Source organism: Anser anser (genome assembly GCF_964211835.1).
Source record: "Anser anser genome assembly, chromosome: 18".
Classification (NCBI taxonomy): Eukaryota; Metazoa; Chordata; class Aves; order Anseriformes; family Anatidae; genus Anser; species Anser anser.
The window spans coordinates 15,691,290-15,709,170 of record NC_139739.1 but is presented as its reverse complement, the minus strand read 5'-3'; the positions used below and the strand labels follow the sequence as shown (position 1 = coordinate 15,709,170).

The 17,881-nt window shown below is 49.5% G+C and overlaps 1 protein-coding gene across 1 annotated transcript in view; it reads right to left on the bottom strand.

Moving 5' to 3' along the window:
* The window catches only part of POLE (DNA polymerase epsilon, catalytic subunit), a 33,065-nt gene extending 19,210 nt beyond the window's left edge, over window positions 1-13,855 (bottom strand). The window contains exons 1-21 of the mRNA XM_083803315.1: window positions 13,725-13,855; window positions 13,516-13,651; window positions 13,286-13,366; window positions 13,146-13,190; window positions 12,495-12,587; window positions 11,634-11,788; window positions 10,558-10,699; window positions 10,143-10,223; window positions 9,730-9,837; window positions 9,147-9,257; window positions 8,782-8,867; window positions 8,084-8,203; window positions 7,099-7,231; window positions 6,222-6,335; window positions 5,290-5,502; window positions 4,280-4,387; window positions 3,013-3,141; window positions 2,486-2,588; window positions 2,245-2,391; window positions 1,404-1,549; window positions 370-518 (exon numbers count right to left, since the gene is read on the bottom strand). Coding sequence (XP_083659441.1) covers window positions 370-518; window positions 1,404-1,549; window positions 2,245-2,391; window positions 2,486-2,588; window positions 3,013-3,141; window positions 4,280-4,387; window positions 5,290-5,502; window positions 6,222-6,335; window positions 7,099-7,231; window positions 8,084-8,203; window positions 8,782-8,867; window positions 9,147-9,257; window positions 9,730-9,837; window positions 10,143-10,223; window positions 10,558-10,699; window positions 11,634-11,788; window positions 12,495-12,587; window positions 13,146-13,190; window positions 13,286-13,366; window positions 13,516-13,651; window positions 13,725-13,798 — 2,474 coding nt within the window. The 5' untranslated portion in view covers window positions 13,799-13,855. The remainder of the gene's footprint in view (window positions 1-369; window positions 519-1,403; window positions 1,550-2,244; window positions 2,392-2,485; window positions 2,589-3,012; window positions 3,142-4,279; window positions 4,388-5,289; window positions 5,503-6,221; window positions 6,336-7,098; window positions 7,232-8,083; window positions 8,204-8,781; window positions 8,868-9,146; window positions 9,258-9,729; window positions 9,838-10,142; window positions 10,224-10,557; window positions 10,700-11,633; window positions 11,789-12,494; window positions 12,588-13,145; window positions 13,191-13,285; window positions 13,367-13,515; window positions 13,652-13,724) is intronic.
* Between the last annotated feature and the right edge of the window lie 4,026 nt (window positions 13,856-17,881).

Genomic DNA, 17,881 nt, shown 5'->3' with positions numbered 1-17,881 from the left:
CAGTGCTACCTCAAACCCATCTATGGGAAAGGTCAGGAGGATGTGCAGAGAAAGAAGCACAAGAAACACAGCAACACTGGGCCTTGGTAGATTGCTCTCCTTCCCCTCTTCATGATCAGAAAAGCTGAAAAAACACTAATAGACAAGATTGCTGACACTTGTTGCTCAAAGCCACAGGGTCTTGTCTGGGAGAGGTCTCAAAGATTAGAAGTCATTAATAGAAGCAAGAGGAAAAAGTGTTCCAGGGATCACCCATCATCATCTTGTGCTTCAGAAGCAGGTGAAGCAAGTGACAGCCTTCCTAAAATAATCCTGATTTTCAAGGATCCTCTCTGGAGGACTCCAGCAACAACCACGGGCGAGACTCACCCTTTCCGCATGACATAGCCATAGAAAGAATTGAGGATGCACTTGTGTGCCAGCTGCAGTGAATCATAGAGGATCTCCATGTTCTTGCAGCGTTTCACTTCAGAGGCATCTCCCATCTCCACAGCTGCAGACAGCTTCTTCTTCCACACCTGGGAGCGACAGGCAGTCAGAGCAGTCCCACACGTCACTACTGGCAGTAACAGTATGCAGGCTGGTTCCCTCCAAGTCCCACTACGACATTAGAGCTCTAGACCAGTACCACTGCTAAAGAACAGTGGGAACACTAGCATTAACTAAATACTCCTTTTCCTTCTGAATCTGAGGAGGAGCTGCCCATAGGCAGTATGCCACTTGGTAGGAGGGGCTCACAACAGTAGCCTCAACTGAAAGCTATTATCAGAAGTCAAGCAGCAGCAGCAGAGCTGCCTTCCTGCATCAATTGTGCTGCACCATGTGTTGTGTGGGCAAGACCTGAATACACTGCCTGCAGCAATAGATAGCATCTAGTTTAAAAACAGAACCCCTTGTGCAGAATAAACCTCTCAGCAAGCTCCACGATTAATGGCAAAAGAAGCATCAAAGAGAAACCACAGAGCAAATGGCTCCTTAATGAATTCTTTCATAGGCAGAGTCCCAAGGCCCTGCCATTTCCTTCAACATAATTTAACAATAACATGCCCCAGTCCCCTCTATCACAGGCTCCAAAAAGCTGAGAACTGGAATGTGCTTCTCTCCTTCTTTCTTGACCTGAGGTCTAGATTTTGCTCTCAGTATATCCCATTTTCAGCTTAGGAAGAATGCCTGAAACTGAACACAGGCCAGACAGAACAGCTGAACTAAGCATTTGCTAAATCCAGTAAAACCGGCAATCTAGATTTGTTTCCTGACACAGAGGTTGTAACTACTGTCAGGAAATCCATCGTTTCCCTACTGAATACAAAGACCAAACAATGCCATCCTTTAGGGCTCCAGGTGAGAGATGAAAACTCCCCGTCCTCGGGCAGACAAACAAAACCAGAATTCAAGCCCAATACCTTGTGCAGCCCCTTGAACTCATAGCGACGGTCCCTGAAAGCTCGCACAGTGTCCACATAGAAAGAATTCTCTCGCTGGCAGATGGTGGTGACCCGCTCCTCCACCTTGGTGACGTGGATCTTCTTATAGGCCTTCCGACAATAATCTAGTTAAGGAAATAAACAGAAGGAGCTTCTCAGGGGTCAGTGCCCCACTGTGGACAGAGAGGATGGACAGGGCTGGACAGAACTGCATCAGGGCACTCCCAGCAGATCCACAGTGAAGCGGTCCAGGAAAGGTTCTTTCAGTACAGATAACCATCAGGCATGTGTGAGCAGAGAGACAGTCCTACTACACAGGGAGGAGAAGGAAGATAGCAGTGTGGAGAGAAGCAGCATCTCTTTACCGAGACACAGGGACAGGTGGGGAAATAGTGTCATCCTGATGCTTGCACATCCATATGGCCCATCCACAAATGCAGGCTTTGCTCACAGTCCCCACCTAGCTGGATGCTTCATCACTCTAGGTGCAGGGATAATGTGATGTTTCCGTTTCATTAATTATGAATGTCTTTAATTAGTACCCTTCAAAACCGAGTCATTCATGTTTGAACTCAAATCCATGGCTCTCAGCAGACAAAAAGAGAAAAGCCGACACAGGTATGGGTGCCCGTCCTCTCTTTGGAAAGTGTGAAGGCACCCCAGGCTGGGATCCTGGAGAAGAATTTTCATTGCATAGTTTGAGATCAGACTCGATCTGATCCAGCATGAGCAAGCTAACCCCAAAGCACCAATTATTGATGCACACCATTTACAGTTTAGGTTGCAAAACACTACGCCAGATCATGACATTGACTTCTACCTGCCAGTCGCTTCTTCTCATACTTGGCCTGTTCTTCACGGGAGAGCTCGTGGAAGGCCCGGGGTGCTCCATCGGGGTACAGGGGAGGGAACTTCTCAGATTCCAGCTGCTGCTGGATGCGGTGATACTCACTGCGGCTTGCAGGCACTGCAAAGAAAAGCAACTATGAGTTTTCCAGGGGAGAAGCAGGAATTAGTCTCAGCCTCACTGAGTTGGATAGCAAGGTCCTTTTTGTACTTACTGAATTCTCCTCTCCACTGCCATGTCATCCGGCGCTGACAGTTGGCACCTGGCTTGTTGAAGTCACAGGCAGCACATGTGGCCTCATCTACTATTGCTGAGGGCTGGAAAACAAGTAACAGACATGCAGATGTTAGAGAACACAGCTCTGCTTTTAAACCATGATTCATATCAAAACTGAACAGGTGTAGGGTGGCAAAAGAGCACATATATGAGCAAAGAGATGATATACTGTAAGTTCTGCTTCTCAGAGAACAGGAACACAAGTTACAGCAAAAACAATAGATGTTTCGTTTGTTTGGAAGAGTCCTACCTGAACCTTTAGCTCTACCTCTGACAGACCTTTCTGCTCTGCAGACCTGACATCCATGGCAGTTTGACTGAATTTTAGACCCACCCTTACTTGAAGCCCCTGACTTGAGCAGAGATGGGATCTGCTGGATCAAGGATTTAAGGGGATCAAATCAGAGGGACCAGAGAGATCTTCTGAAAGACAAAATAGGAGAGATGTTTCCTGATGTTACCCACCTGCAATCTGTTGGTCAGAATGATGTTGGGGTACATGGCCCCCACATCTAAATGGTAGATAAGGGGACACTCAATTCTGTTAGGGACATCCTTCAGGGAATTCAGTTTGACTTTGATTTCGTCACAAACCTGTGGGGAGAAAAAGAAGTGAAACTCTGATAGGGAGGTAAGGAGCCAAATAAATGTTGAATTCGGTCTTTCTACACATGCCACTGACTCTGGGGGATGGGGAAGTATTTAAAGGGCCAAAGGAGAAGCATTAGGAAGAGCAGCAGTAGGACTCCTCTGTCATGTAAGGTTTTGTTTTGGACCTCCATGGTAGGCTTTATCAGCAAAGGTGTGGAAGTGGAGAGCATCTGCTCCTAGAGGTTATCAAGGGCCAGTCAAGGACCAAGGACCTTTTCGGTGCACATAGAACAATGGAGACAATGCCAACAACCAGAGTCTCCAGTCAATAACTGAGGGGCCATTAACAAACTCCAGGCACAGCTCTGGAGAGGGCCAACCCTGGAATTTGTACCTAATAAGGGAGGAAACAGGAGAAACATGAGGATTTGTGATATTTAAGAAGCAGCCTGTGGGACTACATGAAACTTATGAATGAATGTTTACAGGACGGGTCTGGGAAGGAACCAAGTCAGGGAATAGACAGAAAAGGGCATAACAGGGGCTGGTTGTGAGTAAAACGGCCATTTGGTGCCCTCAGCTGAGTTCTGGGCCCGATCACCACAGTCTGTCCTATCTGCTCACTAAATCCTCTCAGATCTCTGCTCAGCTTTGCTAGTGGTTGAACCTGCAGATGGGAAAGTAGCAGTCAAATCGTGCAGCTGGGGCAAGAGACCCTGGATGGCCAGTCTGGGTTCCAGCAGCTGGGGAGGAGAATCTTGGGCTGGAGCGGCTGGAGGAGGTGGCTGCTTAGAACATCCATTATCATCATCTACCTTGCAGGTGGTTGTAGATAAAATTTCTTTGTCTCTCTCCACAGAGTATAAAATGCTTTCAAACAGGAACTTTAAATGTGAAACCTCTCACCAGATACTTTCAGGATAAGGGTCACAGCCTTGCCCCCAGCCTATGCCTATGTTCCCTACTGGAACAGGAAATAAGTCATGGACATACGCATAGCAGAGCTTAGAGCTGAAGACACCCATTACACAACACTGACCTATGCGCACAGGACACGGCCACGCTGCAGCTCCAGCCTCACAGCACAGCTTTCCCCAGAAAGCCCAGACATGCCCTGCACGTCAGGGCTTGAACAACTTACCTCCTGGAAGTTGGTGACTTGATCCAGTGGCAAACCCTCCTCCTCCTCAATAGCATGCCGGAGTGTCTTCTCCACATGCTGCACCAAGAAGTCAAAGGCAGCAGGATTCTGCAGGGGCACGGAAACAGCACTGAGACTGCTTCCAGGACAGACAGCCACCCCGGCACTGCCTGGAGGAGGCACTGCTGGTGTCCTGGCCCGACTTTGGAGACCAAAGCATAGGACAACATGTCAAGGCACTGTCAAAGGTCTAGGCCACTAACAGTGGAGCACAAACCCAACACAGGGAAAGGACAAGGTCAGCGCCTCACGCTCTGGAGCTCTCCTGCATAGGAGGCCTCATGGGACAGCTAACGAGCAGCAGAGTATATTTGTGTTTAACGGTGCAGCACTTGTCATGAGAGAGATGACTGAACAGGAAGGATCCTTTTATACATGTGGCGCATGTTCCCCTGTGATCGTTTATCAGATGAGAGCCACTGAAGCGTACAGCAAAGTGTGGTGCACCACACAGCAGAGCAGAGCTGCCTCTAAAAACTTAGTCCATGAGCACAAAGCATGCATCTCAGAGGGGAAGGTGACAGAGATAACATAGCAGCTTTAACCAGGTGAAGGAGGTCCAAGCAAGGGTTCAAAAGAAGCTTGGTTTGGGAAGCAGAAGGACAGGGCAGACAGAATCCCAAGGGCACAGGAAGACGGAGACATCTCTTCCAAAGACCACTGGCTTAAAACCAAACAAAATCACTTCACTCCTTTCTCTTGCTGCAAACACTGGCTGCCCCCGGGATGGGGCAGACGGTCAGTTTGAGGCCACAAAGAGTTCACATCCCTTTGCAGCTCAGCTCCAAGCACCTTCAGGTGTTCAAGCAGAATATAGGGTCTCCTAGAGTATAGGAGGTATTGCCCAACCCCAGCAAAAGCAGACAGGGAACGTTAATACCAGTGGAGATAATTCCAGACCACCATGCTCAGCAGACAAGGAGAGAGAAGATTGTTGCAAGGCCCTTTACCATTTTGAAGCGGCAGGGGATGTCACTGCGAAAAACTCCCGATTCCAGTGCTTCCACGTGGCCTCCTACATATGTCTCCGAGTCCAGCACATGTCCATCCTCTGTGAGTTTGTTAAATTCCTGCTCCTGCTTGTTGGGGAAGATGATGTTGGCATGATAGGCTTGAACCATCAGCAGTGCCTCACACAGTGTCCCAGAACCCTTCCGTAACACCTGCAAGAGAGACATCAAATCTGGACTCAAAAAGAAGTGCTGTGCAGAGTGCTGCTGGTAACAGGCCAGCCCTGCTGCCATACCAGTGAACTGAAACGTTTCAGCTGGTGACAAACTCGTGATTACACCATGCAGCAAGCAATACTGCTGCGCAAGGCCAGGATGATCAGAGTAGGGGAAAAAGCAAAACTCCTTTGCTTCAGCTATGCATAATAATACTTTATAGGAGGACAGCGATGGCTGATGCACTGTCAGAGTTAGAGCTCATAGCAGTCTATGTATAATCACAGCATAAAGACATCCAAATGTCTGCTGTCGTCTGTCTTCTGACCCTACTCCACCATCTGGAGCCTTTATAAAATACACCAGTGTGAGGACAAAGGGACATTTTCTATGTGTTCAGCATAGACAGCTTCCTGTCTATGATCCTCCCTAAAGCCAAGGACAGAATAGTGATCAGGAGATCCAGCTTTTTCATGGCTACAGTCCCAAGTAAAAATCAGCTGAATCTGGGCACCACCAGTTCATGGGCCCTTGAAATGTCCAAGGACTGTGGAGGAAAATGGAGTAGCCTCCAAGTCCACTCTCCCTCCTTTACTGTCATGGATGGGAATGGACCTGGGCGGTAGGAATCTGTCCTTTTGCCAGTGCATCACTGTGTTGTGGGGGATGCAGCTCTTTGCCCAGCAGGCAATTTGTCATTTCAGGAGTGCACTCACCTCATCAGGCTCCATGGGAATGATGGTGCACAATGCAAAAATGAAAGGATGCACATACTTCATATACATGTAATACGTAGCAACTGCGTCGGACACTGAATAAGTGGCCAGGGTCTGTTGGGGAAGAATGAGAGCCAAATTAGTCCCTATCATATGTGATACAGCAACTCAATGAAAACAATCTTTTACTGTTTCCTGCTGTACATGCCCATATCATCAGGCAGAAGGGAAAGGCATACTTCTACATACCCTAGGAAGTAAATAATTTTCTGTTGGCTTAGAAGGACATCCTGCTATAGCTCTAATTGCATAGCTATGCGCCAGTTTTGAATTAAAGAAATAGTGAAGATGAGCTCAATGCATGTATCTGCACAGATGCTGCAATCAGGAGGCTACTCCAGGCATGCAAAGATGGGCTTGAACCCTTGAGGGCTTCAGCAGAAATCACAGAATTGGAAGTTACAGGTTGGAAAAGACCTTCAAGGTCATCTCGTCCAACTATATACCCCATGCCTTTGTCCATAACCTGCTCTGCTGCAACAACCTTGAGCAGTAAGCCTGTTTTATGTCCCTCCAGAAAGTCATGGTGTTCCTAATTCAGGTCATTTCTGACACCTTGCACTGATGTAAATAGGATGCAGTGCAATGCCTCTGTTAGAAACACTTCAAAGAAATCCCCTCCTTTCTCCCCACAAGCTCAAGTGCTTCAAAGGTATCTGAAATTTGGAGAAACAGATTGAGTTAATTTCTCAAAAATCACTGCTTTAAGCAAAGACATTCTGTAATACTTTAAGACTCAGTGATATTGCAGGTGCTGTAGACTTCCATGGATTGTTTTCCAGTTGCTCAGAGGAGATACAGCACAGGGAGGGAATACCTGAGGCTCCTCTGTAGCCATCCGGCACATCTCTTCAGGGTCCAGCTCCACTGGATCATAGCCCAGCTTTGCTTTAGCTGCTGCTTTCAGGTTGTGACTTCCCACTGGGAGGTAACTGTCTCTCTTCACCCACCTGGACAGAACAATGAAAATGCCAATCTGTGCACAGAAGCCAGCCCTTACCTTCAGAAAGGGCTCAGGCATGCAAACAGGACCTTGACTTCACACAGAACAAGGACAGCTGAGAGCAGAGGATCCAAGAGTGGTGGAATAAGAGGCTGCACATTCTGCATCTCTCCTAATGCACTGAAATCCTGACCAGGACAAGCCCACTATCCAAACATTGCCATTGCTCAGATTTACAGCATTCCCACTTCATACCTCAATGATTTAACTACAGGAAGAGAAGCCATCAGCATTGCAAAGACAGCCAGCCATCCTCCAAAGCTCAGACACTGGTCCAGGGGAGGAAACCCCCACAGAAACCTTAGCTTCTGAGACAGACTGCAGTCTCTTGCACACATGTCCTTTCCTCTTCTCCCTGTGCCAGGCAGGCCGGTGAGCCAGGATATGGTCCCTGCCCAACCACAATGGCCTAATCTCATCCTGCTCTTTATCTGCTGCTCAGGTCAGATCTCAGACACCTCGTGTAAGCCAGCAACAGACTGCACGAACAGAATTAGCCCTTCAGGCTAGCATGGTGAAGACTTCACAGCTTCTGTAGTGAAGAGCGTGCCAAGGGGAGCATCAGGGCAAAGAAACAGACTACTATGCCAATCTAGTGAGGTAGGATAAGTGCAAGCCTCGAAGAGACAGGAGTATAGTGTTCAAATACATTAACTTTAGGTATTTTATGTAAATCTAAGATTTATAAAATCTTAAAATAGAAAGATTTATAATCTATAATTTATTATCTATTTATAAAGTTTTATAATCTATTATTTGATATAAATCTAAGATGCAGTTATGTGGTAGCATTCGATACCTTAGACAGTCCATGTGGATGCACTGTGATGCTTTGTACTCTCCCTGGCTGTCCTTCTGAAATCCAATTTCCTGATACATATCAATTCCATGAGCTGCTGCTCTTGCTTCCACAAAGGGCCTGGGGAAAGAGGCAGTATGGAAGAGAAGAAACAATAGCCATTTTCCTTCATCTCCACCAACCGTTTGAGATGAAGCCCATATCTGGGCTCAGTGAAAGCTTCCTTTAGCGCAGAATTACAGGATGAACGAAGAGGCAAAGCTAATTGCTTATGTTGTTTACCAGAAGGCAGAGCTCTATGACCTATCTTATCTCGCTTCCCAAAGGCTCGCCAGTGCTCCTCCTTGTTATTCCTCTTCTCTTTTGAATCCCCTTTCCAGTTCTCCACTTTCAAACACTAGGCTCATCAATATACAACCACTGCCAAATTGACAATGATTTAGAATTAGCTCAGCAATCCCCTGACCAAGTGAATGGGACTCTACAGAAGTTCATACTTCAAAGCTACTGAACACAGGATTCATTGAGTTACTCATACTAGCTGGATAATCAGCATGGATCACATACAGCAAATCACACACAGCCCCTTTGTGAGCTACAGAAGGGGAAAGATATCGAGACTGGTACCTGACTCTGACCCACAGCTCATGTCATACTCTCCCAGTAGAAACCAGGTTAGTTTTCATTCCTGATCTTACCAGTCAAAGAAGTCTCCATTGTATGTGACAATGATAGTAGGTTTGGTCTCCTGGACATGTTCAAACCACCTCTGGATTAAATGAGCCTAGTATGAAACAGAAGGGGAAAATATGAAATCACTTCACTTCCTTCACAGAGAGCCACTGGGTATAATACAGTTTACTCCACCCTTCTGCTCTCCTCCCCACCTAGCCAGAACCTGATCTGTCTTACCATTATTAACAAGAAATGAAACCATGACTGAACCTACAGGGCCTACCATATTTCCCAGTGAAGCAGAATACTGAGCAATAAGCTATCTTTGGCCAACAAGAGAACCAAGCATGTAAGAAGCAGCTGTATCTACCAGGTAAAAACTACTTACTTCATCTGGTTCGTTAAAGACACAAAATGGTCCCTCATACTCTGGCTTGGGAGTAAACTCAAAGTCTTCAATATCCTCGGAGACAATCTCCCTGTTTGTGATCAGGTAGCCCTAGGATGGTGACAAAGAATCAGTTAGGAGGACTCACATTCCTTTTGCACCAGAGACAGGTTAGCAGGCAAACAGAAAATGCTGTCCAAACGATGAAACATTTTTCTCTTGCTGGGGATAAACCCCACATGCTTTGACAGTCAGAGCTTTTGTCAGGTAGAAGCAACTGTTCGGGAATCAGCTCCTGACCAAAGCTGCACTTCAGCAAAGGAAGCCACAGGCAGACAACACAGGACAGCAGAAATGTCTTCTGTGCTCTCCAAATTCCCTTGGAGGAGAACCATCAGCCTGAGCTGGGGTCCATAAAGCACAAAATGAAGTTCTCACGTATCATTCAGACTTTAATTTCATTTCCAGATCCATTGGCTAAACACCCAGTAGTCTGCAGCAAAGCAAGCGGGGCCAGAGGTGAAACACTGGCCTGCTCCCCAGCTCTGCTGCTGAAACATAAAAGCAACTGTTGTTCCATTACCTGCCCATCAATCATGTAGGAGACCATCATGATCTGGTCTGTTTCTGCATCAGGAAACTTCAAAGGGAGTTTGGTAGTTTCAATGTCAAAGGCAAGAACAACAGGATCCTGAGTAAGGCCAAACATATTAAAACATTTTAAAACTGATTTGAAGGTAAAAGTGATTCTCATCAGGCTTGCTAGGCCTAGTGGTGGGGCAGCAAGTAAGCCAGACCCCCCCCCCCCGGTAATCATTTTACTGCTTTATCAACCCAAACTAATATCACTACCCAAGCCCATAGACAAAACTTGCCCCAACAATGCTGTGGGGTTAACACCAGATGTATATTGGAAATTGCTGCTGCAAGTCAGCTTCTAAGAGAAAAACAAGTCATGTACAGGGACAGACTGCAGCCTGCCTGACAAACGCTTACTGGTCGCTCCACGAGGTCATCTCGGCGGGTGATTTCTGGAGGGAGGGTGCTGCCCCGGTATCGCACGTTGTACCAGTGAGCCTAGCAATAGAGAAGGGTCAGCAGTGCGTTACTGCCAGGCTGGCTCCTAGCAATGCTTTTGTTTGTATACTGTGAACAGAACTCCAAAAATTAAGTATACTTGGGAAGAAATGCACAAACTGTGGGTATACATCAATCATTTAACTTTTCTGTGTGTCATTAACTGAGAAAAAAGCCCAGCAGTACAGGACCAAACTTTACACGTTAACTGATTGTCAAGGACACCTTTATAAAGGTCCTGAAGAGAAAGGGAGAAAATTTCTATCACACCTGCACTTCAGGGGCACAGCAGCAAGAAAACAAAGCTTTTCCAATTTCTCTATTCCTTACTCACCACATGGATCTTCAAGTCAATGGAGAGGCGAACATGGTAGGGTACATCATACTCCCGCATATCCACAATGTTGTCCATTTGGTTGGCAATCTTTTTTGAGGCTCCTTCCTCCTCTGTGGTCAGGCTGCCTCCAGCCAGAGCACTGCAGGGAGCAGAGGACATCAGCCACTGTGTATAAGTAGGTTGATGCACATCTCGGACATAGCAGCATTGTCAATGTAAGTGACAGCAGCATGGCGGCAGCAACATCGCAAGAGCAGTAGATGGTAAATAGAATGAGAAACACTTCCCCTTAGTACAAAAACTGTGGAAAGATGGTTCTCAGGACTGACAGCACGAGGCAGTGCTACACCACCCCGTCAACTCCCCATCTTCAATTCACCTTTGGTCATACTTCTGTGCTACATCTATGTAGAGGTACAGACAAAAATCCACAGATGCCTGTATAATGAATACGTTCTACAGATCTGGATTTATAAAGTAGGGTAACAAGCCTAAGGATAATGGGGCAAGCCAGGAGTAACTTTGAATAGCAAAAATACACCTTTCAGGTGAGCAGAAAATGCTCGTTTCCCTTGACTCTTCTTCCTCAGATATGTTTCAATTGAAAGCAGACTTCAGGGACAGGAAACCAAAGAGAAGGCTGAATTTTCCACTTGCATTTTCTGGTAGACTTTAGGAAGTGTGTTTTATACTGTGTTTCTAGTTTTGTAAACAAGAGTCCAGCTTGTCATTCTGATAGAAAAAGGTGGGTTTTTTTTCCCCCTCTATAGTCACAGCCAGTAACAAGGATATTCTCAGTGATCTGGGAGGCACTGGGCAATCTTTTTCAAGGATCAGTGAATCTATTAAGATTACAGGCAGAGGTACTAGTTCAAGACATCACAAAGAGGCTTTGAGGCCCTCTTGAGGTGCAGCATGTCTCTGTCACTGAGCTGCAAGAATCATCTTGCAGAGTGGTGACAGTGGCACACATTAATTTAGTGCCCAGGCATGAAAATCCCTGTCTAAACGAGAGCTAAGAAACATCCAAGGGGAACTTAATACCAGGGATCAGCTGTCCTAAGAACTCTCACCTTGACAGCATGGACGTATAGACATCGCTCGCCTGGTCTCGCTCTCTGTTTTTCCTTACAGCAGGAGAAATCTCTTTTCGCACCTTCACCAAGTCATCCACTGTGTTGAAGGACAGCTTGATGTAGTTCCGCTTCAGACCCACCAAGTGATTTGGCTACAAAGTAATGAGATCATAAGGGTGGAAAGAGTACTGAGGGACAGGGGAAGATGGCTGTAAAAAGCAATAGTGGGGAAGGGAAACTATGTTGATACAGGTAGAAGAACTGGCAAAAGAAGAGGTACCGAAGAGTGAGGAAGTCTGTTCGACAGCATTGTAGACAGGGAGCTGTGCTTTGCATGAAGAACCCAGCCAGCCCCTGTGCCTCAAGGCACAAAGGGGCAGCCAGGAAGAACTGGTCAAAGAGAAGCAGTTCTCCTACCCATCGCCCCGGGATTCTACCACCCTGCAATCATGCTGTAATTCAAGAAATGTCTAGAACATGCTATGAAAAAGATAATGTGCTCATGGAAAAGCATATTAGTTACTATCAGTAAGCAACAAACAATAAGCAATCCATTTCTGATGTGCAGTGCAAACAGCGCTAGGAAATTGAGGCCAAGCATACAGTTTCCCTTCAGCACTCAAGAGATGTATGTGGTTGATGCCCCAGGCCTGTCAGTGTTCAAGAAGCATTTGGGCAATGCTCCCAGTAACATGCTTTAGGTTTTGGTTAGCCTTGAAGAGGTCAGGCAGCCGGACTAGATGATCTTTGAAGATTCCTCCCACCAGGACAGTTCTCTATTTTACTTATATTCAGCAGAGTTAGACAGAGTCAGAAAAAGATGTTACTCAACAGTACAGTGGGCAGAGGAATACAGACCAGATCCAAGTCTTCTTTGGGGACAGTTTCCAGCTTTGCAATTTTCCCTTGGAACTTCTTAGAAAGGAAGGAGGACACTTCTCGCTCACAGCCCTGGGAAGGAATTGCAACTGAGCACCGCAGCCAGGCACTGCCCTACCAGAGAAGACGGCTTCAAAAGTGGTTCTGGGTGCTGGCACAGCAAGGTAAGGACAGGAGCTGGCCCCAAAACTAGTCCCTTCCAACAGGGAGGTTTTGGCTGACAGCTGACAGAGTGGTCAGACTGGGCCCAGGTTTGCAGCTCACAAGGTGAATGTCTGTATCGCAGATGAAAAGGGGGGTGAGAGCAGATGGTCACCACTGCCCAGGCTGTGGGAAACAATTTGAGAACTAAGAAAAAGATCAGGGGAGAGTATGAAACAGGCAGCGTTGGGGATAGCTCCTCACCACGATGAATGAACCTGGAAGAGCCCCAGCATGGCCAATGGCCACTTCCCACCCCAGCTCTGCTCCAACCACCCCAAGGAAACCATGGATAGACGCACTGTCACCGCGTTTCTCTCATCCCAAACCAGGGTGCCCACGAGCCCCTGCAGCTCTCCAGGGTCCTGCATCCTGGGGAGCTGCACCACCCGAGGGGCTCAGAGAGCACAGCTCCGCGCCTGTTCTCACCTGCTGGGTGGCGATGTAGAAGTAGGGTCTGTAGGGCAAAGCCACCTAGGAGAGAGCACACAGGTGACAGCCGTGTTTCCCCGCTGCTGGTGGGCGCCCAGGGGGCAGCGGGCAGGCCAGGCACCTGGGCACGGACCCACCTTGAAGCGGCTCCCATCCTCCTGGACAAAGTAGTAGTCCACAGCGCTCACCGGCCGCCGGTCCTCGTCCAGCACCTCTGTCTGCACACGGGCAACGCAGCCTCAGCGGGGCGGGCCTGGGCCCGCGGGCGCCTCTCCGTGGGCAGCCCCCACGGGCCTCCCGGGCCCCGCCACCCCCAACCCAGGGCTGATCGGGTCAACCAGCCGACCAAGGCCCCGCCGGCCCTTACCGGATGCATGTTGATGAGCCAGCCCGTCCTCTCGCCGGGCTCCGCGGGCCGCTCGAAGCCGAACAGCGCGTCCAGCCGCTCCGTGCGCTGCGACCGCTCCAGGCGCTTGAGGGCGGACAGCGCGGGGCCATCGTCCCTGCGAGACGCGCCGCCGTCAGCCGCCGCCCCCGGGGTGCCGCCGCCGCCCCCACTCCCCGCGCCGCCCTCACCTCGCGCCCTCGGGGTCGGGGTCGCCGCCGCCGCCGCCCGGCTCCGCGCGCCCCGCGCCGCCCCGCCGCCGCATCCCCGCCGCCGCCGCCGCGGGAGGAATTTGGCGCGCTGCGCCCCGGCTCCCGCGAGAGCCGAGCGGCCCCGCCCCTGCCGCGGCGAGAGCACCAATCAGAGCGCGCCGCCGTCACCGCCCGCCAACCCCGCCGCGCCCCGCCCCCGACGCTCCCCCCGCGCCCTGCCCTTGCGCTTCCCCCAGTTCAGCCCCGCCGCCGGGGCCGGGCGCGCCGCCGGGGCGCGGCGGGGCGGGGGGGTGTTGCGGCGTGCCGTGCCGAGCCGTGCCGAGCCGTGCCGAGCCGTGCCGAGCCGGGCCGAGCCGGGCCGTGCCGAGCCGTGCCGAGCCGTGCCGAGCCGTGCCGGGCCGGGCCGGGCCGTGCCGTGCCGTGCCGGGCCGGGCCGGGCCGTGCCGAGCCGTGCCGAGCCGTGCCGTGCCGGGCCGGGCCGGAGCGGCGCTCTGTCTTGTGCTTCTCCACGGAGCCTGCACCTCGCAGGCGCCGCGCCCGCGTTGTGGTGCCGCGTGTGGCAAGGAGGGCTGGTGCCGTGCTCGGAACCCTAAGGCAGCGTGCGCCGGGGCTGTTCGCCCTGTCCAGCAGCAACGTGTTCCCGTGCCCTCTTCTGCTCCAGCAGTGCTGCTCGCTGGCCGGGGCGCTGAGCAGGCAGAAGGTACTCCCACCGCCGTCAGTGGGAGCCGTCAGCTGGGGGAGGTCAGGTTGAGAGAGGGAGTTAGGAGAATCTTATCAAGCAGAGACAGAGCACTGACGGCATTAAACTAGGATGCTACTTAGTGTCTTTGCTAACTATGGCGCATTGTGCAAATTAACTAAAGCAAGAAGCCTTGGGCCCCTTACCAAGTTTAGTCTCTTATTAATAAGAGAGTGAGCCTATCTTAAGAAACTGGCAGAAACTGGTCCTGAGGATGGACAAGAGCCAAGGAGCAACTGAGTCTGTGCAGAGACAAGAGGTCAGCTAGCGGTGACGAGGAAGAGTCATCAACCTTCATCCCCACGACGCCCGACGACCACCACCAGGAGACACTGAGCAAGCGCAGATGGGAGGAGTTTATGGAAATGACTCCTTGGGACTAATTTTAATACGAAGCGGGGACAGGTTATGAGTATGTATAGGCATATTGTGAAACTTTATGCGTATGTAACACTTTGCTGCATATAACCAAGGCAAGTTGCCGCGTCAGGTGCGCACGACTTTGGCGGGACTACCCCCCGTGCTGCCCAGCGCTGAATAAACATACCTACTTTACATCTCACTGATTGTGGAGTCCGTTTTCTGCAAGTCAAGGTTGGGGGCAGCCTGGGGTGCTTTCCCTCTAGGGCTCCTACAGTTCTTGGACATGAAGTTACTGTCTTTCCCTGCACCCTGTAATACAAGGAGCTTCTAATTCAGAGCACAGCTCACTCAAAAGCTCTGAAATCGCTCATGACTGCAAGCACTTCGTGAAGACGCGGAGCCTAGAAAGGCAGCAGTGGGCAGCAGAGGGCTGATGCCGAGGGTCGATGCAGTGGGCAGCGCTTCCCAGTTTCTCCTCCCTGCCCGCCCCTCCAGCCCCCCCTTGCACCAGAGTCTGGCGCGGGCACCCAGATACATCTCCAGGCTGGGCCCTGGAGAAATTAGGCTAGGATACTGCATGAAAACTACCGGACAGCATGTTGTTGCTACAGTATTTGAAGCAAGTGGGAAGCAAAAGCCCTCAGACAGAAATTCCTGAAGCTGCTGTGCAGACAACCCTGCTGTCCCCTCTACTGACAGCTGATCTCAGGCTCACCCCTACCAGCCCAGAGCTGTCACCCATGTGGGAGTGGGAAAGCTCCGCGTCTGTGTCCCTGGGCAGGGCACGCCAGACCTTTAGGCTGGGAGCTGGCTGAGAGCAGAGTGCACCTGATGCCACAGGGACCAAGGCATGCTGGCTGGGCAGTCGGTTGGAGAGGACAGAAAAGGTGGCAAGAGTTTGTCAGAAATTAGAAAAAGTGTGGCCGTGGGAGAAAGTGGAGAGAGAAGAGACAAAGTCTTAGCTGGGGGAACTGACCAAGGGAGGACAGATGGCTGGGCTTAATTTGAGCTTCATCAGGAATTTATATTCCACAGAACTTCCAGTTCTGTACTATTTCTGTCATTCTGGAGGGATAGATTTAAATGATCTCTTACCATCCCCACTGCTTTCCCTTGATCCACATGTGCTTGGTGCTGGTCCCTGTCAGGACAACAGGTAGCAGAAAACTAGCACTGGGCTGCAAGCATCAGAGTGCATCTGGCTGCAGAGGCAAACACCTAGCCCTTGTGTTTTCAAGCTCTCTCTCCTATGAACAATGGAATAGAAACAACAGAACACGTGAGAAGCAAATTTCTGTCCCTCATCAAGTGGCCATCTTTAATCCCCACTCTTCCTACACAGAGGAGCATCTCCAGTGTGAAGAGTTTCTTGGCACAGCGTCTGTCCTATCAGCTAAAGTACCTTTGCCTGAAGCTGCTCAGTCAGGATATAGAAACTATCAGAGGATCCTGGCTCTGTTATAATGTATGGGATGCAACAACTGTACCAGTTATTGAAAGTCCAATGAAATATTATTTATGGACGATGAACTCTATTAGCTGTATCTCATTCTCTATAGCAAGAGTATGTCTGATAACAAAAAAGGCAAAACAGTTTGGATGGTCCCCTACAATATGCCAGTTTACAGAGTGTGCTGCCAGCAGTGTGGGAATAAAAACTGAGGTTGCAGCTTTAAAGGCTTTTAGTCCAGAAACTATCATAGAGGTAGGGAAAAAAGTTGGGTATCTGCTTTATCTGGAGGATAGTGAGCCCCAAAGAAATGGATTCAGATTCTAGAAATACAGCTTTGATAAACTGTACTGACCTGAAGGGATCCTGAAGACACTGCTAGGAGGACTAATAACACCCTAAAGAGAAAGGAGAGATCACTAAATACCTGAATATCTATTTCATCACTGAAACAGAGACCCTTTGTAAGAGTCTTCCTGAGGTGCTTGATCTTCCACAAAACCAATAGCCATTATTTCCTACTTATATTATTTCTTGCCCATCTGTTGAGAGCTCAGCAATAAAGGGTCCTGGGCTTTGTATGTCTGTAGGTGTTACTATTAGGGGTTCTGAATTACCTTAACAGGGAAGGGATCCCAAGGCAAGCTGACATAGTACCATACCCTGTGCCTGTGAGGTGCTGCTGGCTGCAGCTGTGAGCAGGTAGAGCCAGTGAAGGCAGGCTCTGATCCATCAGCAGTCCACACCAGCTACTCAGAAATCAACAGCAGGCTCCCAGGGAGAGAACCATCCCACCTCCCCTCCGTGGTCTAAAATGTCATCAAAGGTGATCAAAGGATGGTGATGGCCTCCAGAATAAGGCCAACACTGAGGGTTGTTGTGCCCCTTGGGCTCAGCTGCCTGCCTACCTTTATGGGAGATGGGTGTCACCCCCATTCCGTACGCTCTGGGTGTCGTTTCACACACTGCTATTGCACCCCACAAATCTAGAAGAGTACTGCTGACTGGAACGTGCAGCTTTGTAAGATACCAATTTTCACTGAAATTTAAGTATTCTCCTTATCCCCTCTGCATCGCAGACTGGTTACACTGATGTGTTCATTACCATGATGGACTTTTAAAAATAAGTCACACAGATTTCTGTGCAAACTGTAGCCATGAGAAGAGAGAGGCACCAGTGGTGCTACCATGCTCTCTTAATCCCCAGTATCTGAAGCTCCACATTAAATCTGAAGCTCTGGTCTAATGAAATTGGGGTGGCCTTTCAGGTCCCTATTCTCGGTGGCCAATTGCTGCATACGTGAGGTTTGCATTCCCCACAGGTGGCAAGGATGACCGCGACCACAGAAGATGTGAAGTCTGCCTGAATGGTGCACCTCTGCTTTTGCTAAGGAGAATGAGCCCCTAGTGAGGGGGACTGTGTGTCCCCTCCCTGTGTGAGTTCCTTCCTGATGTCAACTTTAGCACCCAGGATCACTTCCAGAGAGAGGATTCCTGGAGATGTCAATGGATTTGAGACCAGAATATCTGAGTATTGCATCTTCACAAGAAGTGTGGCTCACTGTCCCATCTTCTCAGTTCTTC